Below are 20,755 nucleotides of genomic sequence, written 5' to 3' on the forward strand. Positions count from 1 at the left end.
ATCTAACATGATTATATAAATAATAAGTGTGGTGAGTACTTTTTTTTGTCACTGCTGTTCTTTAACAATTCACTTCTATAGAATCTTAGAATTTTAGTTATGAAATGATACTTAGATAATTAACCAGATCAACCTATTTGAAGTTGGAAAGGTTGAGGTTTAAAGAGAGAAATCACATGCTCAAGTGACACATCTTATAACTAGAATCCAAGTTTTATTAAGTGGTTTAATTGCCTCTTCTTTTGTACTGTGTCTCTTTTGTGTATCTTGCTTGTTTTGTTTGGATATTCTTCATAGTGAAATTTTATTAGAAACTTGAATTCATATTACTATCCACCTTGACTGTGACTGAAATGCAGGACATTAATCCTATATCAAAAGCCTTAAATATGTTAAGCTTCAAGTTTATACTTTTTTCTATAAAGATACTCTTCCCAACACCATTTCTTAAATGAAAGGCAATATTAATATTGTATAATAGTGTAAAGCTCAAGACTGTGGAATTAAATAGGCTTGGCTTTGAAACATTTTTAGTTCTGTGGCTTTGGACAAATACTTCACCCTGCCTAAGTCTTGATTTTTCTCAACTATAAGAATGAGAAGAATAATAGCTCACAAAGTTGTTATTGAGACTGAATAGAATTATTAGTATTTGTACTACATTTTTCAAAAGTCTACTCTTCACAGTATTTTCTACTAGCATTTTAACGAACTGAGGTTTGGTTTTTTTTAACTAATAATGTCAGTGTCCAAAACAAATACATTTCAGTCTATACCTCTTAAAAGAGAGTATTAAGCAGTGTTTAAAGTTTTTTTGTTGTTATCAATGTAGCATAAAATTATATTAGCACTTCTAGTAACTCTTCTCTGGGGTCTCCGTCTGTGAGAAAATACCAACATACATAGTATTGCAGTATAATTAGTGGAATTTCCTCTTTTGAAAATTACCATGCAACGTGGTTCATGATTTAACAGATGTGTACAGGGCACTACAGGAGACCTTACCCAATACGGAATGTAGGGATGGTATATGAACATATTATTGTATTGCCTGATTAAAGTGCTGAAACAAGAATTGGACTTTATTAAAAACAATAGGGAAAAGAGACAAAGGGAAGAGCATATGCAAAGAATCACAGTGCTAGCCCACCATCAATGTTATATTAAGACACTTAACTGTGTTTGACTCCAGTGATACAACAGTTAATGACAGGCATATTTGGCATGTTGAGGAACAGCAAAAAGGCCTGTGTGGTTTGAGCAGAGTGAAGGATAGGGCAGTACTACCCAGAGTTTAGCCTATTGATTAGTTTTAGTCCTCAAAATATTTTACTGACAAGGAGGTTGCTTTCATGTCTATCACTAAGTGCACTGTTGAGTTCAGCTGACATTTATGGGGGGTGGGGTGGGGAGCAAGACTTTGTCAATGAAAAAAGCATTGCATGATTGTTACTCTGAATGGTATGGGGAGCCACTAGAGAGTAGAACAGAGAAATAGTATCATCAGACTTAAATTTTAGAACAAACACTCAACTATTGATTATAATGGATGTACTTTTTGTGACAGGTACTCTTGTAAACCCTATACAGACATAGCAGTAAATAAAATAATCACATTTCATGGAACTTTACATTCCAGTATAGGAAATAAATGATAAATATATATTGGGTGATTGACAGATTGCAAAAATTAATCCATGGAGCTGTTCTTTGGATGTATTTTCTCTCACCTTCCATATTCAGTGAGTTATTGTGTCAAATTAGTTTTTTCTCCTGATTAGTTTTCCTTTTCATTCCTCTGCCACTGCTTTAGTTTAAATTTTATCATTTCTCATTTAGGAAACTCTAGTTTGTCATTGAGCTCTCTCTCTGCCTATTTTTCTTCTTGATTCTCCCTTGATCCTGATGCCAGAATGATCTTTCTAAAAGTTCTTTGTGTAAAGATCACTTACATCCTAAAGGAAAAAAATCTAAATTGTTTATCATTAAGTGGCCTAGTTCTAACTTACTCTGTTAAATCTCCTTTCCTTTTCCACCGTGCAACACCAAGTGCCACTGTATTAAACTAATAGGACTTAACCGAAAGTATCAATTTGTGCCTGGTCCCTTATCACATCTTAACATGACTGCCTCAGTCTTTCTCAAAATTCAGTCCTCAAAGCAGCAGCATCAGCATCACCTGGGAACTTGTTAGGAATGCAAATTATCAGGCCCCACCCCAGACATACTTATCAATCTGTTTTAACAGGCCCTCCAGGAAGTTCTGATACACACTGAGAATCTGTTTGTTTGCTTTTTTATCGAAGTATGGTTGATTTACAATGTCATGTTAGTTTTCAGGTGTACAGCAAAGTGATTCAGTTATATATATTCTTTTTTTAGATTCTTTTCCATTATAGGTTATTAAAAGCTATTGAATATAGTTCCTGTGCTATACAGTATTGTTTATCTATTTTATATATAGTAGTGTTTATCTGTTAATCCCAAACTCCTCATTTATGCCCCACACACCCTTTCACTTTTGGTAACCATAGGTTTGTTTTTTGTGTCTGTGAGAATCTGTTTCTGTTTTGTAAATAAGTTAATTTGTATCATTTTTTTTTTTTAGATTCCACATATAAGTGATATCATATGGTATTTATCTTTCTCTTTCTGCCTTACTTTGCTTAACATGATAATCTCTAGGTCCATCCATGTAGCTGCAAATGGCATTATTTCATTCTTTTTTGTGGCTGAGCAATATACCATTGTGTGTGTGTGTGTGTGTATATCTATCTATCTATCTATCTATCTCTCTATATATATATACACACATACATACACACCATATCTTCCATGTCTTAGCTATTGTAAGTAGTGCTGCTGTGAACATTGGGGTGCATATAACATTTCAAATTAGAGCTTTCATCTTTTCTGGATATATGCCCAGGAGTGGGATTGCTGGATCATATGGCAACTCTATTTTTAGTTTTTTAAGAAACCACCATACTGTTCTCCATAGTGGCTGCACCAATTTACATTCCCAACAACAGTGTAGGAGGGTTCCCTTTTCTCCACAGCCTCTACAGCATTTATTATTTGTAGACTTTTTGATGGTGGCCGTTCTGAGCAGTCTGTGATGGTATCTCGTTATAGTTTTGATTTGCATTTCTCTAATAACTAGTGATGTTGAATATCTTTTCATGTGCTTCTTGGCCATCTGTATGTCTTCTTTGGAGAAATGTCTATGTAGGTCTTCTGCCCATTTTTTGATTAGGTTGTTTGTTTTTTGATACTGAGCTGTTTGTGTATTCGGAAATTAACCCCTTGTCAGTCACATCCTTTGCAAATATTTTCTCTCCGTAGGTTGTCTTTTCATTTTGTTTATGGTTTCCTTTGCTATGCAAAAGCTTATAAGTTTGATTTGGTCCCAGTTGTTTATTTTTGCTTTTATTTCTGTTGCCTTAGGAGACTGACCTGAGAACACATTGCTACGATTTATGTCAGAGAATGTTTTCCCTATGTTTGTTAGGGGTTTTATGGTGTCATGTCTTATATTTAAATTTTTAAGCCATTTCGAATTTATTTTTGTATACGATGTGAGAGAGTGTTCTAACTTCATTGATTTACATACTGCTGTCCAACTTTTCCAACATCATTTGCTGAAGAGACTGTCTTTTCTCCATTGTATATTCTTGCCTCCTTTGTCAAAGATTAATTGACCATAGGTGTGTGGGTTTGTTTCTGGGCTCTCTCTTGTGTTCCAGTGATCCATATGTCTGATTTTGTGCCAGTACCACGCTGTTTTGATTACTATAGCTTTGTAGTATCTGAGAACCACTGTTTTGACTAAATTACTCTTTCTTCCTACTGTTTTACTAACACCCATCACCCTTGGCTCAACTCAAACATTACCTCTTCAAGGACCCTGACCACCCTCATCTAACTGATTTGCTACCTTTCCTTTGTACTTTTTGACTCAACAATTAGATTTGATGCCCATATTCATGTCTTTCAAATCTATGGGTTTTTCAGAACCTATACTTGACTACCACATAGACACACCTGACTGGGCCCCTCTATACACTATATTTTAACAGAGGTTGACTTTATTCTGAATATTCTAATTTAGTTTCTTAACAAATAGTAATAACTTTTACCACAGAACACATGTTTTTAGAGCACTTATTTTACCTCAGATGAGCAACTCCTGTGTTTGGGGGTGTGGGTCCTTTGGTTTAGATTTTTAATTTTTTGATATACAAATTCAAATAAAAAATTTTCCTGCTACCTTGCATATTGGGCTGTTTCTTCATGTGTGAATGAGAGGATTGGATAAAATACCTAAACTTTCCTCCCAATTTAATAATTTTGAGTTAAAATTCAAGATTTGCTTCTTATGTTTCTTGCTTATTACAGACAATGGTAGTAGGGCTTGCTCACATATTTAAAAGACTGGATGCAAAATAGTTAACATATGGTCGTTTGTAAATTATTTATTGTCAGATCAAAAGAATTTTAAGGTAGAATTTGCTCTGTGAACTGTTGTCATTGAAATTAAATTTGTAACGATGTACAAGGTAGTTAATGATTAAAAAGATTGTTTTTTGGAATACTAGAAACTTGAGTTTTTTGAAAGTTGAAAAGTCTCCCGGTTGGAGGATATGATAGTTTTTCCAAAGTAAAAACCATCTTTGGTTCTCATAAGGAATGGATTTTACTGCTTTTTTCTGTTATTAGAATGTAGTTGAACATGGAATGCACAAGCAAGAAAATGTTTTAAATTTGAAGTTAAGATTTTTAAAAAAGGTAAAACCAAATCATCTGAAATAATATCCAGCTCTCAGATTCTTTAATTGCAATGAGTTTTGACTGGTTTCTAATTTTTTTTTTCCTATCATAATTTCAGGGTCAGTCAGCATAATAAAGTCAACCTAATGACAGCAGACAACTTATCCATCTGTTTTTGGCCAACTTTGATGAGACCTGATTTTGAAAATCGAGAGTTTCTGTCTACCACCAAGATCCATCAATCTGTTGTTGAAACATTCATTCAACAGTGTCAGTTTTTCTTTTACAATGGAGAAATTGTGGAAACTGCGAACACTGTGGCTCCTCCACCACCTTCAAACCCAGGACAGTTGGTGGAACCAATGGTACCGCTTCAGTTACCACCACCATTGCAACCTCAGCTGATACAACCACAGTTACAGACGGATCCTCTTGGTATTATATAAGTAGGAAGTGATTGCAGACAGCCTGAAATTGGACAAAAGCAAATCTAGGCATGCATGTTTCAGGGTTCAGTAGTATACTTCATGTTTCTTACAGATAATTCACATTCAAAATAATGAAACATTTTCTCTTTGAACTATATGGTATTCCTTATTCATTTACATTACAAATCTAAGACCATGTGATAAGCATGACTGGAGAGGTTTAATTTTTATAAACAAAAATAGCTATAAAATACAAAGCTGCTGTTGCATGCAACCTTATTGCAATCAGTATATCATTCCTGTGGCATTTTCTGTCACATTATATTGTGAATAAAATTTTTCTATAGAAATTAAATGATTTAAAAACTCACGTATATGAAACATTTAATGCTTTCCAGCCTGCTTTATGGCTGGTTTTGTTATTTGATGTGCTAATTTGAGCAACTTAATTTACTTTTATCAGTCTGTATAGATAACTAAAAGCCCAGTTAAGTATTTTATAATTTCAGGCTACTTATGCCATGCTTGGGATGTTGTTTGAAAGAAAGAAAAGTACACTTAACATATTTCTGCACCTTCATCTTCTAAGTAAACCTGTGGATGATCTGATGGGGGTAAATGGACATATTTCTTGTACACACATACCAAGGACATGCTTGTGGCTAAAGTGAGTTGATAATGTTGTGCAAAGGATAGTTGTCACCAACTCATTTCTTTATAGTCCATGATGAAACAAACATCTTGTATACTGTTAATTCTGTAAACAGATGCATGTTCAAAAGATCTATTATGGTCTTGTAATCTTAATCTAATATATTTTAGATATTTTAATTTTTTCCCTCTTGGGAAATACATTTAGTATAGTGTAGAAAATACTTCATGACATTTTCATATAAGGTTATATAACTTTTCATACATAAACATGAAATTTGTTGTAGAAAATTCTTTAAACCAAACATTTTAATCTAGGACTTCAATTTAAATCTGTCCCTTGAATCTATTTTTATGTGGCCCTTAAAAACATATCCAAAAATCCATTGCTAATATAGCAATAAAAATACTTTGGGTACTGACAGCCTCTTTGGAGTATGTATATATAAAGTTGCATACTTGTATTCATATTCTTTTCTGTGATATGTTGTACTAAAATCCAAAGTGGCTTTTGCACCATTTTTTAAACCAATTTTTTCCTTTGATGTTGGTACCAGATTTGCTGTAAATGACTGCTGCTTTGGAGGTTAAACATTTCTTTAGTGAAGTTACAACCAGAACACGAAATTATGGATAAAATTTTCAGAATAAGTGGCATAGGTAAATTTTGTTAGGCTTTATTCAAAATTTGTTCATTATCAAACCATGCCAGTTTTTTTCCCAGAAAGGGAAAAAATGGTTTTTTTGTTGCTAGGTTATATTTTGTGTAGTAAAGAAAAAATTCTTTGGTCCACATTGTAATCTTCATACTGCAATTTTAAGGTTGTCTTATGTGTACTGTAGTAAATAGATGATTTTGAGATTTGAGGCTCCTAAGAGTTTGATTTACTCCATTTTTTCCTAAAATAAATATTCTTTCCCAACTGTTATGTCCTAGGTATTGTACTTCTAATTTTAACTTCAGAATCAAGATGTTGACATGAACCAGGCTGCTGTTGAAGTACATGTATATTATAAATTATCTTATTTGTGTTATACTCTTACATGTTATTATCTTTTCTAAGAAAACAAAGTCCCTATTATTCCTATTGCAAAGCACACAGGAATTAAGAAAGTACAGTAATTTTTAAAAAGAAAAATCTGGTAAATGTAGTATTCTTAACTTGTTCTATATTACTTATACCTATTGTCTATATAGCTTTAATTTATAGCTGTCAGTTTAACATCGGCATGTCTGGCAAAGAAAATTAAACTTTAAGAGTTTTATAAACTGTTTCTAGGTTGCTAAAGAATTTATTTTTCTACTATATATGGTATAGACAAAGCTCAAAACTATGTACAGGAAAAAAGCCTGACTATTTCTTTTGGAAGTAGGCTGAAAAGAGAATTTTCAGAACTGTTCATGTCTTCAGTTCATTTGGTCATAACTTTGCTATTGTAATATGTGAATCCCAGTTTATTTAAGCTATTCTCTTTTATACTGTGTTAATTTAACTTTCATGTGCATTTAGTACAACTTTTGTTATTGAAACTAGCATTTACCATTTTCCACATTTACTACCTTACACCTTCCCAAAAATTTATCTCCACTTTTCTATGCATTCTATAATTGATTTGAAAAGCTTCATAGTGGGTCATTTAAAATTCTACTTTTGGTTCACTTAACAGATAGGTTACAGTTAATTGAAAATTAAAATACGGTTTAAAGCTCAGTCTGTTACACTGAATTGATTGCGTTTGTTTTTGCCAAGGGTTTAGATATGTTTTTAAATATTAGAAAAATAATGCTAAAAACAATAATATGATTAAACTTTTTTCTGGTAAGTTACTGGAAGGTTTCACTGTTTAGGGAACTATCATATATGAAACTTCTTAAAGGATGAAAAGAATATTAGGTAGTCTCGTAATTATGCGTAAACATTAAGGCATTATATTTTACAGTTTTAAATAAAATTCCATCTACACACATGTTGCCATCGTTTCATTTAAGCTTCAGTGCTTGTAATTATTACAGTATTGTACTTAACAGTATCTAGATTAGCAGTATAAAGAAGCGTAGTGGAATTCTCAAATTTTCAGTAGATTTATGGGAAGTCAAATTCTATTCAACAAACACTTATTAGGATATACAATTAATTTTAGAACAAAATTCCAGGCACAACATATTTTCATTTGAAATGGTATTTGTTAGTAGTGCTTATTTTTTCCAACATTTACAATGTAAATAATGTAGGTAGCAGCAATCTAACTTAGCCAAAAAGCAGCTTTTATTTTCCATACTATATGTAAATAATGTAGACTTTTTTTTTTGAGGTACTGCAATTTAATTTCTAATATCTCTTAGATAGGAACAAAAAGGAACAATTGGAATAAGAACTTAGGCCTTAGCTTCCATGTGATTTTTAGTTTTTTATACAGTAATAATTGTGATGCTATTTGTCAACTGGATATAAATATATATATATAATTTTAAAAAGTCAAAAGTGCTTTGTTTCTTCGTTTATAATTAATGTAATTTTGTGCTTCACCAACAGGATGCTGCAGTAAATTAAATATCAGTGAAGCTTCTTCTGTATGAAGAATGCTGTGAATAAAACATTAAGAAGCTGTGTAATTTTAAGTTATAGTTGCCTCTAATTTTACCATTTTATTGGTAAAAATCAACTAATATTTTTTCATAAAATAGGAAAATGTTTTTAAAATTGTGATGAAAATTTTATTAGGGAAGTGTATTATTGAGCTTTTACTGTACCCATGAGAGGAGATCTAAAATTTATTCTGGATGTATACATACAGATGAAAATTAATTTTTAAATGTTTAGGAAAACAGGATTGCACAGATTTCTAAGACTCAAATGTTACCTGGAATTTCGAGCTGTGCCTAGACATATTTTGAGCCACTGAAAATTTTTTGAAGGCTATTCTAGTTTATAACAGAGGTGCTAACATTGAACAACAATATTTTTATTTTCTTCATGGTTTATGAATATTAAGTCAAACTTCTATAGGTATATGTTGTCAGATTCTATGGATCTGGTGAGGTCAGTTTGACCTGAATCATTTTATTTGTTTATCTTGAGTTTAATCCTTTTAATTAAGTTCCTTAATTCTTAGGCTGAACAATTTCTGATTTGTTTCAGAACTTTATGGGACACTTAAAATTTTTTATTGTGTCTGAACTGTTAAAGTTCTTAGCATTTTCAATTTATCAAATGTCTGAAAATAAAATTTTCTAAGGTTTAATAAGGGAAGGAACTACTCTTCAAAACTGATTTGTTATGGTAGGATCTGTGTGTAGTTGAGAAGACTGTACAAGCATTAATGACATCTCATATCCAATATCCAGTCGTTAGATGTGATCCAAGTACCATGATCTTTTTAAAGCAGTTAAAAATCTACTAACTAAGGAACTTTGGGAATATCCACTATTCAGTTGGTCCTCATCATCATCCTATAAGCATGAGGCCATTTTTTTTTTCCCTTACAATATTAGTTTTAACTCTTGGGGTGTGTTTGGGGGGTGGCGCTGGGTGGGAAGGATCCACAGTTCTCACATTGTTTAAGTCTTAAAATGTTCAATATTAGTCTGTAGAAATTTTGCAGGCAGTAGGAATGATTTTGAAAAGCTAATCAGTGGTAGTCAAAGGTAGGATTTCAGTTATAACTAAGTTTAATGTATAAAATTATAAACCTTGAAATTAATGCAGTGCTGGCAGTTCTGGCTTAGTTATTTTTTACTCATCATTAGAAGAGTGCCAAGACCTGCAGTATACGCACTTCTGCTGTAAGTAGTTGTCAAGGAATTTGTACTTTAGAAACGACCTAATATTTGTTTATTCCCACAGTATAGTTTTTCTATTCAGCTTTATTTGCCTCATAAAATTTATTCATAAATTTATTATGAACTATTTAATAATGGCTTTCTTGTTCTAATAGTTTATCTGATACTTAGTTAAGATTCCCTTAGTGTTAAAACCTATTTTTTCAAATTTCTGTTTTGTGTTAAATCTTATTCCAGCACAAGTGATGTTGGATTAGCAATTGATATATTTACTAATTGCTTTACTAATTCATCAAACTTAGTTTTAGTTATGTATCTGTACTCACCAGATCATTTTCTTTTTTTTCTGTTATCTATTTTATACATAGTATCAATAATGTATATATTATTTATATACACACACACACACACACAGATCATTTTCTTATGACCTTGAACTAAATGTTCTGTCCTAACTATTTAGTATTTTTTAGGTCCTTACCAGTTTTTTTTTTTTTTTTTTTTTTTTGCGGTATGCGGGCCTTTCACTGTTGTGGCCTCTCAGGCCACAGGCTCCGGAATCGCAGGCTCAGCGGCCATGTCTGACGGGCCTAGCCACTCCGCGGCATGTGGGATCTTCCTGGACCGGGGCACAAACCCGTGTCCCCTGCATCGGCAGGCAGACTCTCAACCACTGCGCCACCAGGGAAGCCCCCCCCCTTACCATTTTTTAAACTATCTTATCAGTTTCAAATTTGGAGCTCTTAGTTTCCCTTATCTCTAGATTCTTGGTATTTCATTTTATCCAAATAAATGTCTTTGTAGGCTTAGTTGCTCCACGGCATGTGGTATCTTCCCGGACCAGGGCTTGAAACGTGTCCTCTGCATTGGCAGGCGGATTCTTAATCACTGCGTCACCAGGCAAGTCCCTATCCAATTCTTTATTGCAAAATGACTTGTAAGTTACTTTAAAATCCACTTAGATAATTATGATCATGGTGAACAAACTTTTTGGTGAAAGGACAGACAGTAGATGTCTTAGACTTTGTAGGTCATGCAGTCTCTGGCACTACTCAACTCTGCTGTGGTGCAAAAATAACCAGAACAATATAGAAATAAATTAACACGACTGCATTCTAATAAAACTGTGTTTATAAAAAAAAAAAAGGCAGCAGGCTGGATTTGGTCCACAGAGCTGAGTTGATTGATCCCTGCCTCAGATGGTTAGTAGAATTAGGATCTTCCAAGTTTTATCCATGTGGAATAATGTATGATAGAGTAACACAAAGTAATGTAGGTCAAAGTAAAATTTTATGAAGGATGATGACAGTTGCCCGCTGTTCATGCTGCCTTTTTTCCCAAAGGGGATCATCTTTTTTTAGTTGTAAGTAATGAGAGCTATGTGGAATAGTTTTTTGAAAGATCATAATAAATTATTAAAACGTTGCATCTAGAAGGTAGGAATGATGATATAATTTTATACATCAGAACTGAATTGCTTTCATAGCTTTATTTCTCTTCTTAAGGATAACTTAAAGTAATATTTTTGAGGGCAGTAATTGCCATCTCCACACACTATATATTAATCATGATCATATAATAAGTATGTCAATAAGTTGTATAGGTTAATGAAGTGGTTAATATCTTTAAAGTGCTAACCCTAAAATAAAATCATGTCCATAATGGATCTAGAAGTATGTGACCATCATTTAATGGATCATCTCTTCAAACTGTAGGTCTCTACTTCTGAAATCTTTTTGGTTGTTTTTAGTCTATATTTAAGTGCTATATGAAGCTTATAATGGCAAATCCTAATAGATTCATACTTAAGTTCAAACAAGTTCCTTCAGGTAAAAATAACCTTCCTCAAGTTTTAAGAATGTGCTGGCCTTTGAGTGTTTTTCTGTTTATAGCAATGGTTTCCATACATCAGAATCACTTGTGGGAGCTTTTTAAGAATCAGGCTATCCAGAAGCTAGCCAACTATACAAATCTCTGAAGTGCAAGTGTAACAGATTTATTCCCAGTCATGTGCTTTTGTATTCCATCTAGGGAGGACAAAATGGAGTTTCCAGAAGAAAAATTTCATATGGTAAGGGTTAATTACATAGAAAAAGCCTTGGTATTCAAATTTAAACTCATAACTATATCATGTAGGCTTGATAGTTACTGAGCAATTTTATAATCATCCATTGTAATAATCTAGTTAAAACTAAGCTTTTTAATGGCAGAGATCTGGGCTTGTTAGTAAGGAAATTTTAATGTTATTTCCTAGAAATTCAAGTATTTACAATTCCTTCTTCCCCTTTTTGTGAATAAAAGGGTTCTATCAAAGAAATAGAGAGGAAAATGATAATAAAGGGAATAGGGCAAGGAATTGGAGGAAAAAGTAATTTGTACTGTAGAACGTTTTTTAGTGTTCTAACTTTATACATCCTGAATTTTCCAAAGTTGTCATTTTCATTTTTATACCACTTTAATATTTGCCTTACAAACGATGTAGAGGTTCTATTTTCAATGGGATGTAGTAGGTCACAGCAGGTAAAACTACACCATCTAACATATAAAAGCAAGATAATTTTCGAAGGCCATATTTTTAATGGCATCAGTGTGATATGGAAATGACTGACTCTAAAATAGACTTCAGTCTCACAGAGGGGAGAACTATTCAGAGGTTAGTGGAAGATCAAAAAACTTTTTTTTTTTTTTTTTTAAAAATCTCCCTGATTTCCTTTGCAGTATCAGGGCATAGTCTGGGGATCTGCATTTGGCCCAGGCAGAGGGCCATGTTAAGGGAAAAAGAAACCAGCTATGCTTTTAATGATTGCATAGGGCTGGAGTTACGAAATTGGAGGTTTGAAAGAATAGCCAGTCTTCCTGTCAAGATATTAAATGTTGTAGCTTAGAAAGGCTAAAAAAGCTAAGCGGAACATTTCTGACAGGCAGAGCTGAATCCCTTGCAGATTCCTGTACCTCAGAAATGTAATAAGTGGGTTTTTTTGAGAATTCTGTAGGAGGTAGCTGAGCAGCTGAGCAATACTTCTGATGGCCTCCTGTAGGCATAGGTGGGTTTTGAGTTTGGGGGTAATTTACACAGCAATAGATACTAGCACAATTGCACATCAAAGTTCATAGTGGGGGTATACGTTATGAATGCAGTGATTGTGCATTTCCTTCACTTCCAAGTCACAGTTCCAAGTGTAACAAAATTCACACAGAGTGAAATCATATATGTGTACTGAGTGAGAAAGCACTAAGTGCTAGAGTAAATCTCAGTAAATGTCAGAAAACTCCCTGTAATGAAAAATTATATTTGTACCAGATAAGAGAGAGCCTTTGTAAAGAAATCTTTAAAATACATGTCAGAGAACCTGTACTAGACAGAAATTGTATGAGTGTGCTGACTGTGGTAGCTCCTCTAGGAAATATCACAGAAGCAGTGGAATCCAGTGGCTGCTGGACTCAAAAGGGAAAGAAACTATGTGAGAAACTGTGTGTGTGTGTGTGTGTGTGTGTCTGTGTGTCTGTGTGTCTGTGTGTGTGTGTGTGTGTGTGTGTGTGTGTGTGTGTGTGAAGGCTTTTCCAAACAGTGTTTGAATATGACCAGAGTAGTCATGCTTGAGTCACCGTTAATGCAGTGACGGTGGGAAGGGCCTTGGAATGAGTTATAGTGTATATCAATTTATAACTGAAAGAAAATCTGTTTCTTCAAAGTGAGAAAGTCTTACAGAATCAGATGAAATTGCACGTTACAGATTTTATATAGCCTAGAAACTATATAAATATATTTGTGAGAGGAACTCTGAGGAGAACAAAATGAAGGATGCATTGAGGAAAGGGCATCTCATTTCACTTAAGTAATAATGCATAATGAGGGAAAACCTACCAGTTTGAAGTATTAGGGTGTGGACCAGCAAACTTATAAAGGGCCAGATGGTAAATATTTTCAGCTTTGTAGGCCAAGAGGCCAAAACCAAAAATATTATATAGACACTTAAGAGAAAACAAATGTCCACAGTATTTCTACTGACAAAAATTAACGTCATTGCATCGCAAATCATTTCCAATTGAAGTTTGGAAATTCCACAATTGCACAAATATATTTTTAGATATAGAAATTTCCCTTGCAATTTCATCAAGGTCCGAAAAATCCTGCTGGAATTATAGTGTAAGTTCGGAAAGTACATCCAGTGCAAATTTGGAAATGAAGGATTCACTTCTTGTTTTAACTTCTGATAGTACTGAAAGGGTATAAAGTAGCTTGACATTACTTTTGATTCAAACAATGTTAATTGTCATTGAGATGACTTTACTGCAGCATAGATTTTGCATGTAAGAGCTATTTTGCCACCCTCCACAAAAGAAAGAAAAGCATTTTATGTGAACATAAAGTCAAGTGGAATTTAAAGGAAAAAAAAAGTTACACAAGTTTGTTTCGTTTTGTTTTACCACAGTTCCCACATATCTTCACCCTTATCAAGCCACCTTTTTTCTTACAAAAAGTCAGGTTCCTATATAGTTAGAATATAAATGGCTTCAGTAACAAGGGATTTCCATTTATAATAATGCCAGGTAAGGTCATTTGGACCAACTCTTCAACTTAGGACACTTAGAAAAAAATGGACAAAATTATTTCAAAAAAATCAATTTGAAGTCCATCAAAAAACTAACAAGATAGTGAAGATTTGCAGCCAGGAGTTTGGAAAGAAAAGATGCCTAGATAGATAAACCTGTGTTTGGAATCACTTCCCCCTTGGATTTTTTTGAGAATTCTGTAGGAGGTAGCTGAGCAACTGAGCAATACTTCTGATGGCCTCCTATAGGCATAGGTGGGCAGAAGTTGGAGTTCAAGACCTCAAGTTTGGTGTCCATTACAAAATAAGGCATGTGTGGAGGAGATAAGGCAACATGAATTAAAAGTAACAGAAACACAAAATTTAAAATATGCTAACTGAGCCCTAGGAGATAAAAGTCAAGATGGAGATTGCAGCAGATAACTGGGAAAGTACAGAAAAGTACCAAATGGAAGTTAGAGAACCAAAAAATATATTAATTGAATTTAAGAACGCAAAGGATGGGCTTATAGCAGTTAGACACAGCTGACGATAGAATTCGTGAAAGACTGGTCAGAAGAAAATAGAATAAAATGAGAACTGAAAGAATAAAAATACAGAGAAGAGAGTTTTGTGATAAATTTAATGAACTTCCCAGAAAGAGAGCAGAAAGAGAAAGAGGTAGAAGGATTATGTGAATGGATAATGGCTGAGATCTTTGCACAGCTATCTGAGAGCAAGCAACTGATTCAAAGTTTGTGAATTAACCCCATGCAAGAAAGAAAAAGAAATCCATACTTAAGCATATCATAATAAAGCTGCTGAAAACTGGACAAAAAATTATAAAAGCAACCAGAGAAAAAGAATCACCTTTGAAAGAGTACTGCTTAGACTAAAATCTGCTTTCTTAATCAAAATATTAGAAGCCAAACAACAGTGAAATTATCTTTACCTAAAATTCAGTAACAAAAAATTTAGCCTTTAAGGAATCTCCAATGGAATGCTGATATGTAGGAAAGAGTGAGAAGAATGAAAAGCAATGAAAAATACCTTGGTAAATCTAATGTTAACAATAATAGTAAAAAAGAGTCTAACATCAAAGTCAATAGAAGGGGGAAAATAAAAAATGCTTAATAAAAAGGGGAGAAAAAGAAGAAAGAATAAAGGCAAGCGGAACACAAATGTATTATGGTACATTTAGACCCAAATATATTAATAAGTACATTGAATTAAAAAAAATGTTCTAAATGATACGAGAATCAGACTGGATTAAAAAATGACAAAATCGCAAGCATTTACAAGGGCCCCACCAAAAGTCATAAGGATCAGAAATATTAAAAGGAAAAAGATTATAAACAACTGATATCTATTAAAATGAATCTGTAACTTCAAAGTTCATGACACACATAGGCCTACATGGCTTTGCTGGTGAATTTCACCAAATAAGGGAGAAATAACACAAATCTTATATAAAGTCTTTAGCAGAACTGAAAAGGAGGAAATACTTTAACTGATTTTATGAGGCCAACATAATCTTGATAATTAAATTCAACAAGGACATAATTGTGGGGCAAGCTCATGAATATAAATGCAAAAATCTTAAGTATTTGTATTTAGCAAGATATTAAGAGGAAGAAATAGAGTTGGTTCAACTTTCAAAAATCAGTGACTAATTTGCATTTATGGAATAAGAAAAATATATGATTGTGTCAAAAGATAAAAAGGCATTTTATAAAAATATATCATGCAAATACTAATAGCTGGTATTGCCACGCTATTATCAGACAGTAAAATATAACGCAAAAAGCATTACTAGAGAGAGAACATTTAATAATGATGAAGGGTTTATTCAGCAAGAAGAGATAGTAGTTCTAAATTTGGAAGCACCTAATAACATAGCATTAAAATAAATAAAGCAAAAAAGAAATACAAGGAGAGAGAGAAAAGTTTACAATCCAAGTAGGAGATTAGCACCTCTCTTTCATAGCTGATGGAACAAGCAAATAAAATACCTGAAGGTATCAAAGATTTGAACATGGTAAGCAAACATGACATAATGGACCTATATTACACATGGCACCTAATAATTGTAGATATTTACATGAAATTGTTACAAAATTGGGGCTTCCCTGGTGGCGCAGTGGTTGAGAGTCCGCCTGCCGATGCAGGGGACACGGGTTCGTGCCCCGGTCTGGGAAGATCCCACATGCCGCGGAGTGGCTGGGCCTGTGAGCCATGGCCACTGAGCCTGCGCATCCGGAGCCTGTGCTCCACAATGGGAGAGGCCACAACAGTGAGAGGCCTGCATACTGCAAAAAAAAAAAAAATTGTTACAAAATTGAATATACACTGAACCACAAAGGAAATCTCAATAAATTTCAAAGGATTAAAATCACACAGAGTTTGTTCTCCAGTTACATTAGAATTAAGGTAAAAATCATTAACAATAAGATAAGAAAGTCTCCAAATGTTTGGAAATTAAGCATATACTTCTAAGAAGTTCATGGGTGAGAAAGAAATTGAAATGAAACATATTTTGAACTAAAAGATAATGAAAATAACATCAAATCTCGTGGGATGTTAATTGTGGGAGGTTGCTTAGGGCTGTGCTTAGAGGGAGATTTATGGCTTTGAATGTGTATATTATAAACAGGATTTATAGCTTTCAATGCATGTATTAGGAAACCTAAATTATCAGTAGGAAAAAGAGTAAAAAGTAATGAAGTAGAAAACAGACACACAGAGTAAAGCCACAACTCATATCTTTGCTTTTTGTTTTTTAATCTTTCCCCAATGTGAAATTTTTAAAATTTTATTTTATTGAAGTATAGTTGATTTACAGTGTTGTGTTAGTTTCAGGTATACAGCAAAGTGATTCATATATATATATATATACACACATATATATATATAAAAAATATATATATTTTTCAGATTCTTTTCTCTTATAAGTTATTACAAAATATTGAGTATAGTTCCCTATGCTATACAGTAGGTCCTTGTTGGTTAACTATTTTATATACAGTAGTGTGTATATGTTAACCGCAACTCATATCTTTGAAAAGACAAATAAGCAGAGTTACCTATATTTTTAGGTATTTGATAGGAAAAGACAGCATGTGGCATTTATGGTATCATTCCCCAACAGAAGAATCACAACAGAGTTTCTTAGGATTTTGAAGCAATCCATGTCATCTGCAGCAGAGAACTGCATACTTTTCAGAAAGCTCCTGGCATGCTTATGGGCCATGGAAAAGACAGAAAGCATGATCATGGACTATTAAGTGCCCATGTGGCCAGAACTATTTAAGATGAGGTAGGTTCTGTCAAATCCATCAAGTCATCCTGAGGTCAGATGGACCCAGCAGCAATCTATCATAAGATGGAAGTGGCACATCTGTGATTGGGCCTTAGTGGGGCTGGAGGACCCAATTAAGTTGCACAAGCAAGTCATTGTGATCCCCATCTCATCAACTTGTGTTGCCCTAGTGCCTGCTTCTCAGTTCAAAACCATGTGCATATGGTAGCCATGGAAGTACACTGCTCAAATCTTTCAAGAATTGCCTCTAGGATTGCACTCAGCTGACAGTCCTAAGCTGCAGCACTTTCAGAATCCACTGCAGCATTTAAATTCAAGACATACTATTTCTGGGTACCTATAGCCAATGACCAAGTACTGGTGGGGTTGGACAGATATTAGGATCTAAATATTTCTGCATTCACCAAGATCCTGTGACTTTGCATTCATCAAGACCATCAGGAATGTTCTTGTGAGAGGGGCACCAAGTATCACTAAAGAGTGTAGTGGTGACTCCTCTCATCTACAGGCTGGAGATGATGGTAGGAAAGGTAGTCACAGAACTGAGCTAATTAATAGCAACAGGAATGATGGCATCCCAAAGCAGGTGGCACACTAAACTGCAAGAAGTCACAAGGCCATAATTACAATGACCTGCAAGGTTGAAGGGGTAATCTCAGAGGCTTGACCAGGGAATTGTGGAGAAGGCTAATAGAACATTTCATCTCTGGGGGCAAAAGAGATGGGCATTCAATAAGGATGCTGCTTAACATCTAAAAAACATTTTTTTAACCAAGTATGGAGAAACAAGTGGCCAAAGGCAGCCAGTCCAAAAAAGTTGAAATCCCTTGCTTAGTTCCCTGACCTGTATTCACAACCAGAACCAACTGACTAAAAAGGCGAACAGGTCTCCAGGAGGAAAGATCCTACAACATCTCAGTATATATTGTAAGATTTCCTGTCTTTTCCCAAAACGACTGAGGCCCTTTACTCAGGTGATTGTACACTGGAGAAAGAGGAGAACCTTGCATTTCAAAGAATATTAGACACAGGGTCTGAGTTGACCTTTGATACCTAGAGACCCAAAGCATCATCACCACCCCTTTGTTAGAAATTCACTAGTCTGTCCTCCGAAGAAACCAGATGGATCCTGGAGAATGACTGTAGACTATCATAAATTCAACCAAAGGGTGTTATGTAACATTACATAACAGATGTAATGTTAGGCATGATATCATTGATAGAGTATGTTAATAATATACATGTCATGTGGCCATTGATTTGGCAAGTATAAGAATATATTCCAATTGGGAAAGAGAATCAGAAACAGTTTGCTTTCATGAGGAGCAGATGATGTTGATTTAAGTTTTACCTCAGAACTCTGTCAATTCTCTTAACATCTGTTATAATACATTGTGAAGAGATGAAAGTGTCTGGGCATCCCATGATCCATTAGGCTGATGTCACACTGATTACGCAGGTGGAGTCCTTGATGACACAATGCACTCCAGAAGGGGGAGATAAGCCCTTTAAAGATCAGCGAGCTGTCACTTCAGTAGAATTTTTAGGGGTCCAGCGGTCAGGCACGTGCCAGTATATTCCCTCCAAAGTAAGAGAAATTTGCTGCATCTTGCATCCCCTTCTACAAATAGGGAAGTACAGCACTTGGTAGGCCTCTTCTGGCTCTGAATGCAACACATTCTACAGCAGGGTTTTTCAACCTTGGCACTATTAGCACTTTGGACCAGTTAATTCTTTGTGTGGGGAGCTATGTTGTGCGTTGCAGGATGTTTAGCAGTATCCCTGGCCTCTACCCAAGTTGATGCCAATAGCACTCCCCCTACTCCAGTCATGAAAATAAAAAGTGGCTCCAGACTTAGCAAATGTTCCCTGGGGAGCAAAATCATCCCTGATTTAGAACCATTGTTATATACCTAGGAATTCTGCTGTCCCATGTACCAAGTGACAGGGAAAGCTGCCAGATTTCAGGGTGGTCCCGAATACAAAACAGCCCAGCAGAAGGTACAAGGTTTGGTATAAGCAAATATACTATACTATGCAGTAGACCCTCTGGTCTTGGAGGGGACAATAGTGGAAATGTAGAGTTTGTTGAAAGTCCTAAAGGGACAATTACAGTGCAGACCCTTGGGGTTCTGGAGCAAGGCCATGCCATCTACAGTGGAAATTCCTGTATCTTTTGAAACACAGCTTTTGGCACATTCCTGGGCTCTGGTGGAGAAAGGAATATTTGACTGTGGACACCAAGTGTCCACACTCTGTTGTAGGGAGGAAGGTGGGACACTAAGGGAGATACTGGATCATTATATGACAAAGGAGGAAGAAACCTTAAAGAACCTCAACATTTCACCATTGAGGAAGCTGAGTCCAGATACATAACTTTGCCTAAAGTCATCACGAGGTTAGTGGAAACCAAGTTAGGAGTCTTCTACTCCATGTAAGTGAGTATCTCACTTCATAAATTGAAAATGATTGCATTTTCCCTGTGGAATATTCTTACACACAATTCTTGGGTTGTTTAGTACTGTGGCTACAGTGCATTATAGGTTAAAGAGAATTTTGTGGGCCAGTTTGATGTCTTTCTCTTACAGAATGCATTCTGAGTCCCCAAAAACTGACTTACAAAACAAACTTGAACACTGGGAACTTCTTGGTATGTGTGTGAGGTATGTTGTGGGCTCTCAGGTTTTAGAACAATAAGAGGGAATCCTCCCCCATACTCCTGCCCCTGCCCCATATGCTGGGCAACAAACCTTTCTGCCAGGTTACATGGAACAGCAGTTTTCAATTCTCATTTTGACCAAGACCCAGAGTAAGAGATATTTTTGACATCATGACCCACTGTGTGTATGTGCACACATACACACTCACACATACAACACAGATATGAAAGTTTCCCAAACAGAACTTGCCCATACCATATATAATGCTTTCAAATATTTCCTCTATTTTTTTAGTATTGATCATAACCAACTAATCATAGCTACAATCCTCCTGAGCTGGTAATTTCACAGCCCATTAATAGGCTAGGTCCCAAAGTTAAAACAAAAACAAAACACCAGTGTTGAGAGTTGTAGGCCTAAAAATTCTAAACTCTAAATATAACTTGATGATAATATGTACTCAAAGATTAATTTTTCGGGATTTCCCTGGTGGCACAGTGGTTAGGATTCCACAATCCCAATGCAGGGGGTCCAGGTTCGATCACTGGTCAGGGAACTAGATCCCACATGCATGCCCACCTAAGAGTTCGCATGCTGCAACTAAGGCCCAGTGC

General features: G+C 34.8%; 1 protein-coding gene across 2 annotated transcripts in view; it reads left to right on the forward strand.

Moving 5' to 3' along the window:
• The window catches only part of ARHGAP5 (Rho GTPase activating protein 5), a 73,364-nt gene extending 65,547 nt beyond the window's left edge, over nucleotides 1-7,817 (forward strand). For both annotated transcript variants that reach the window (XM_030854764.2, XM_030854765.2), the window contains exon 7: nucleotides 4,889-7,817. In XM_030854764.2, coding sequence (XP_030710624.1) covers nucleotides 4,889-5,216 — 328 coding nt within the window. In that variant the 3' untranslated portion in view covers nucleotides 5,217-7,817. The remainder of the gene's footprint in view (nucleotides 1-4,888) is intronic.
• The last annotated feature ends 12,938 nt before the right edge of the window (nucleotides 7,818-20,755 follow it).

Source organism: Globicephala melas, chromosome 2 (genome assembly GCF_963455315.2).
Source record: "Globicephala melas chromosome 2, mGloMel1.2, whole genome shotgun sequence".
Lineage (NCBI taxonomy): Eukaryota > Metazoa > Chordata > Mammalia > Artiodactyla > Delphinidae > Globicephala > Globicephala melas.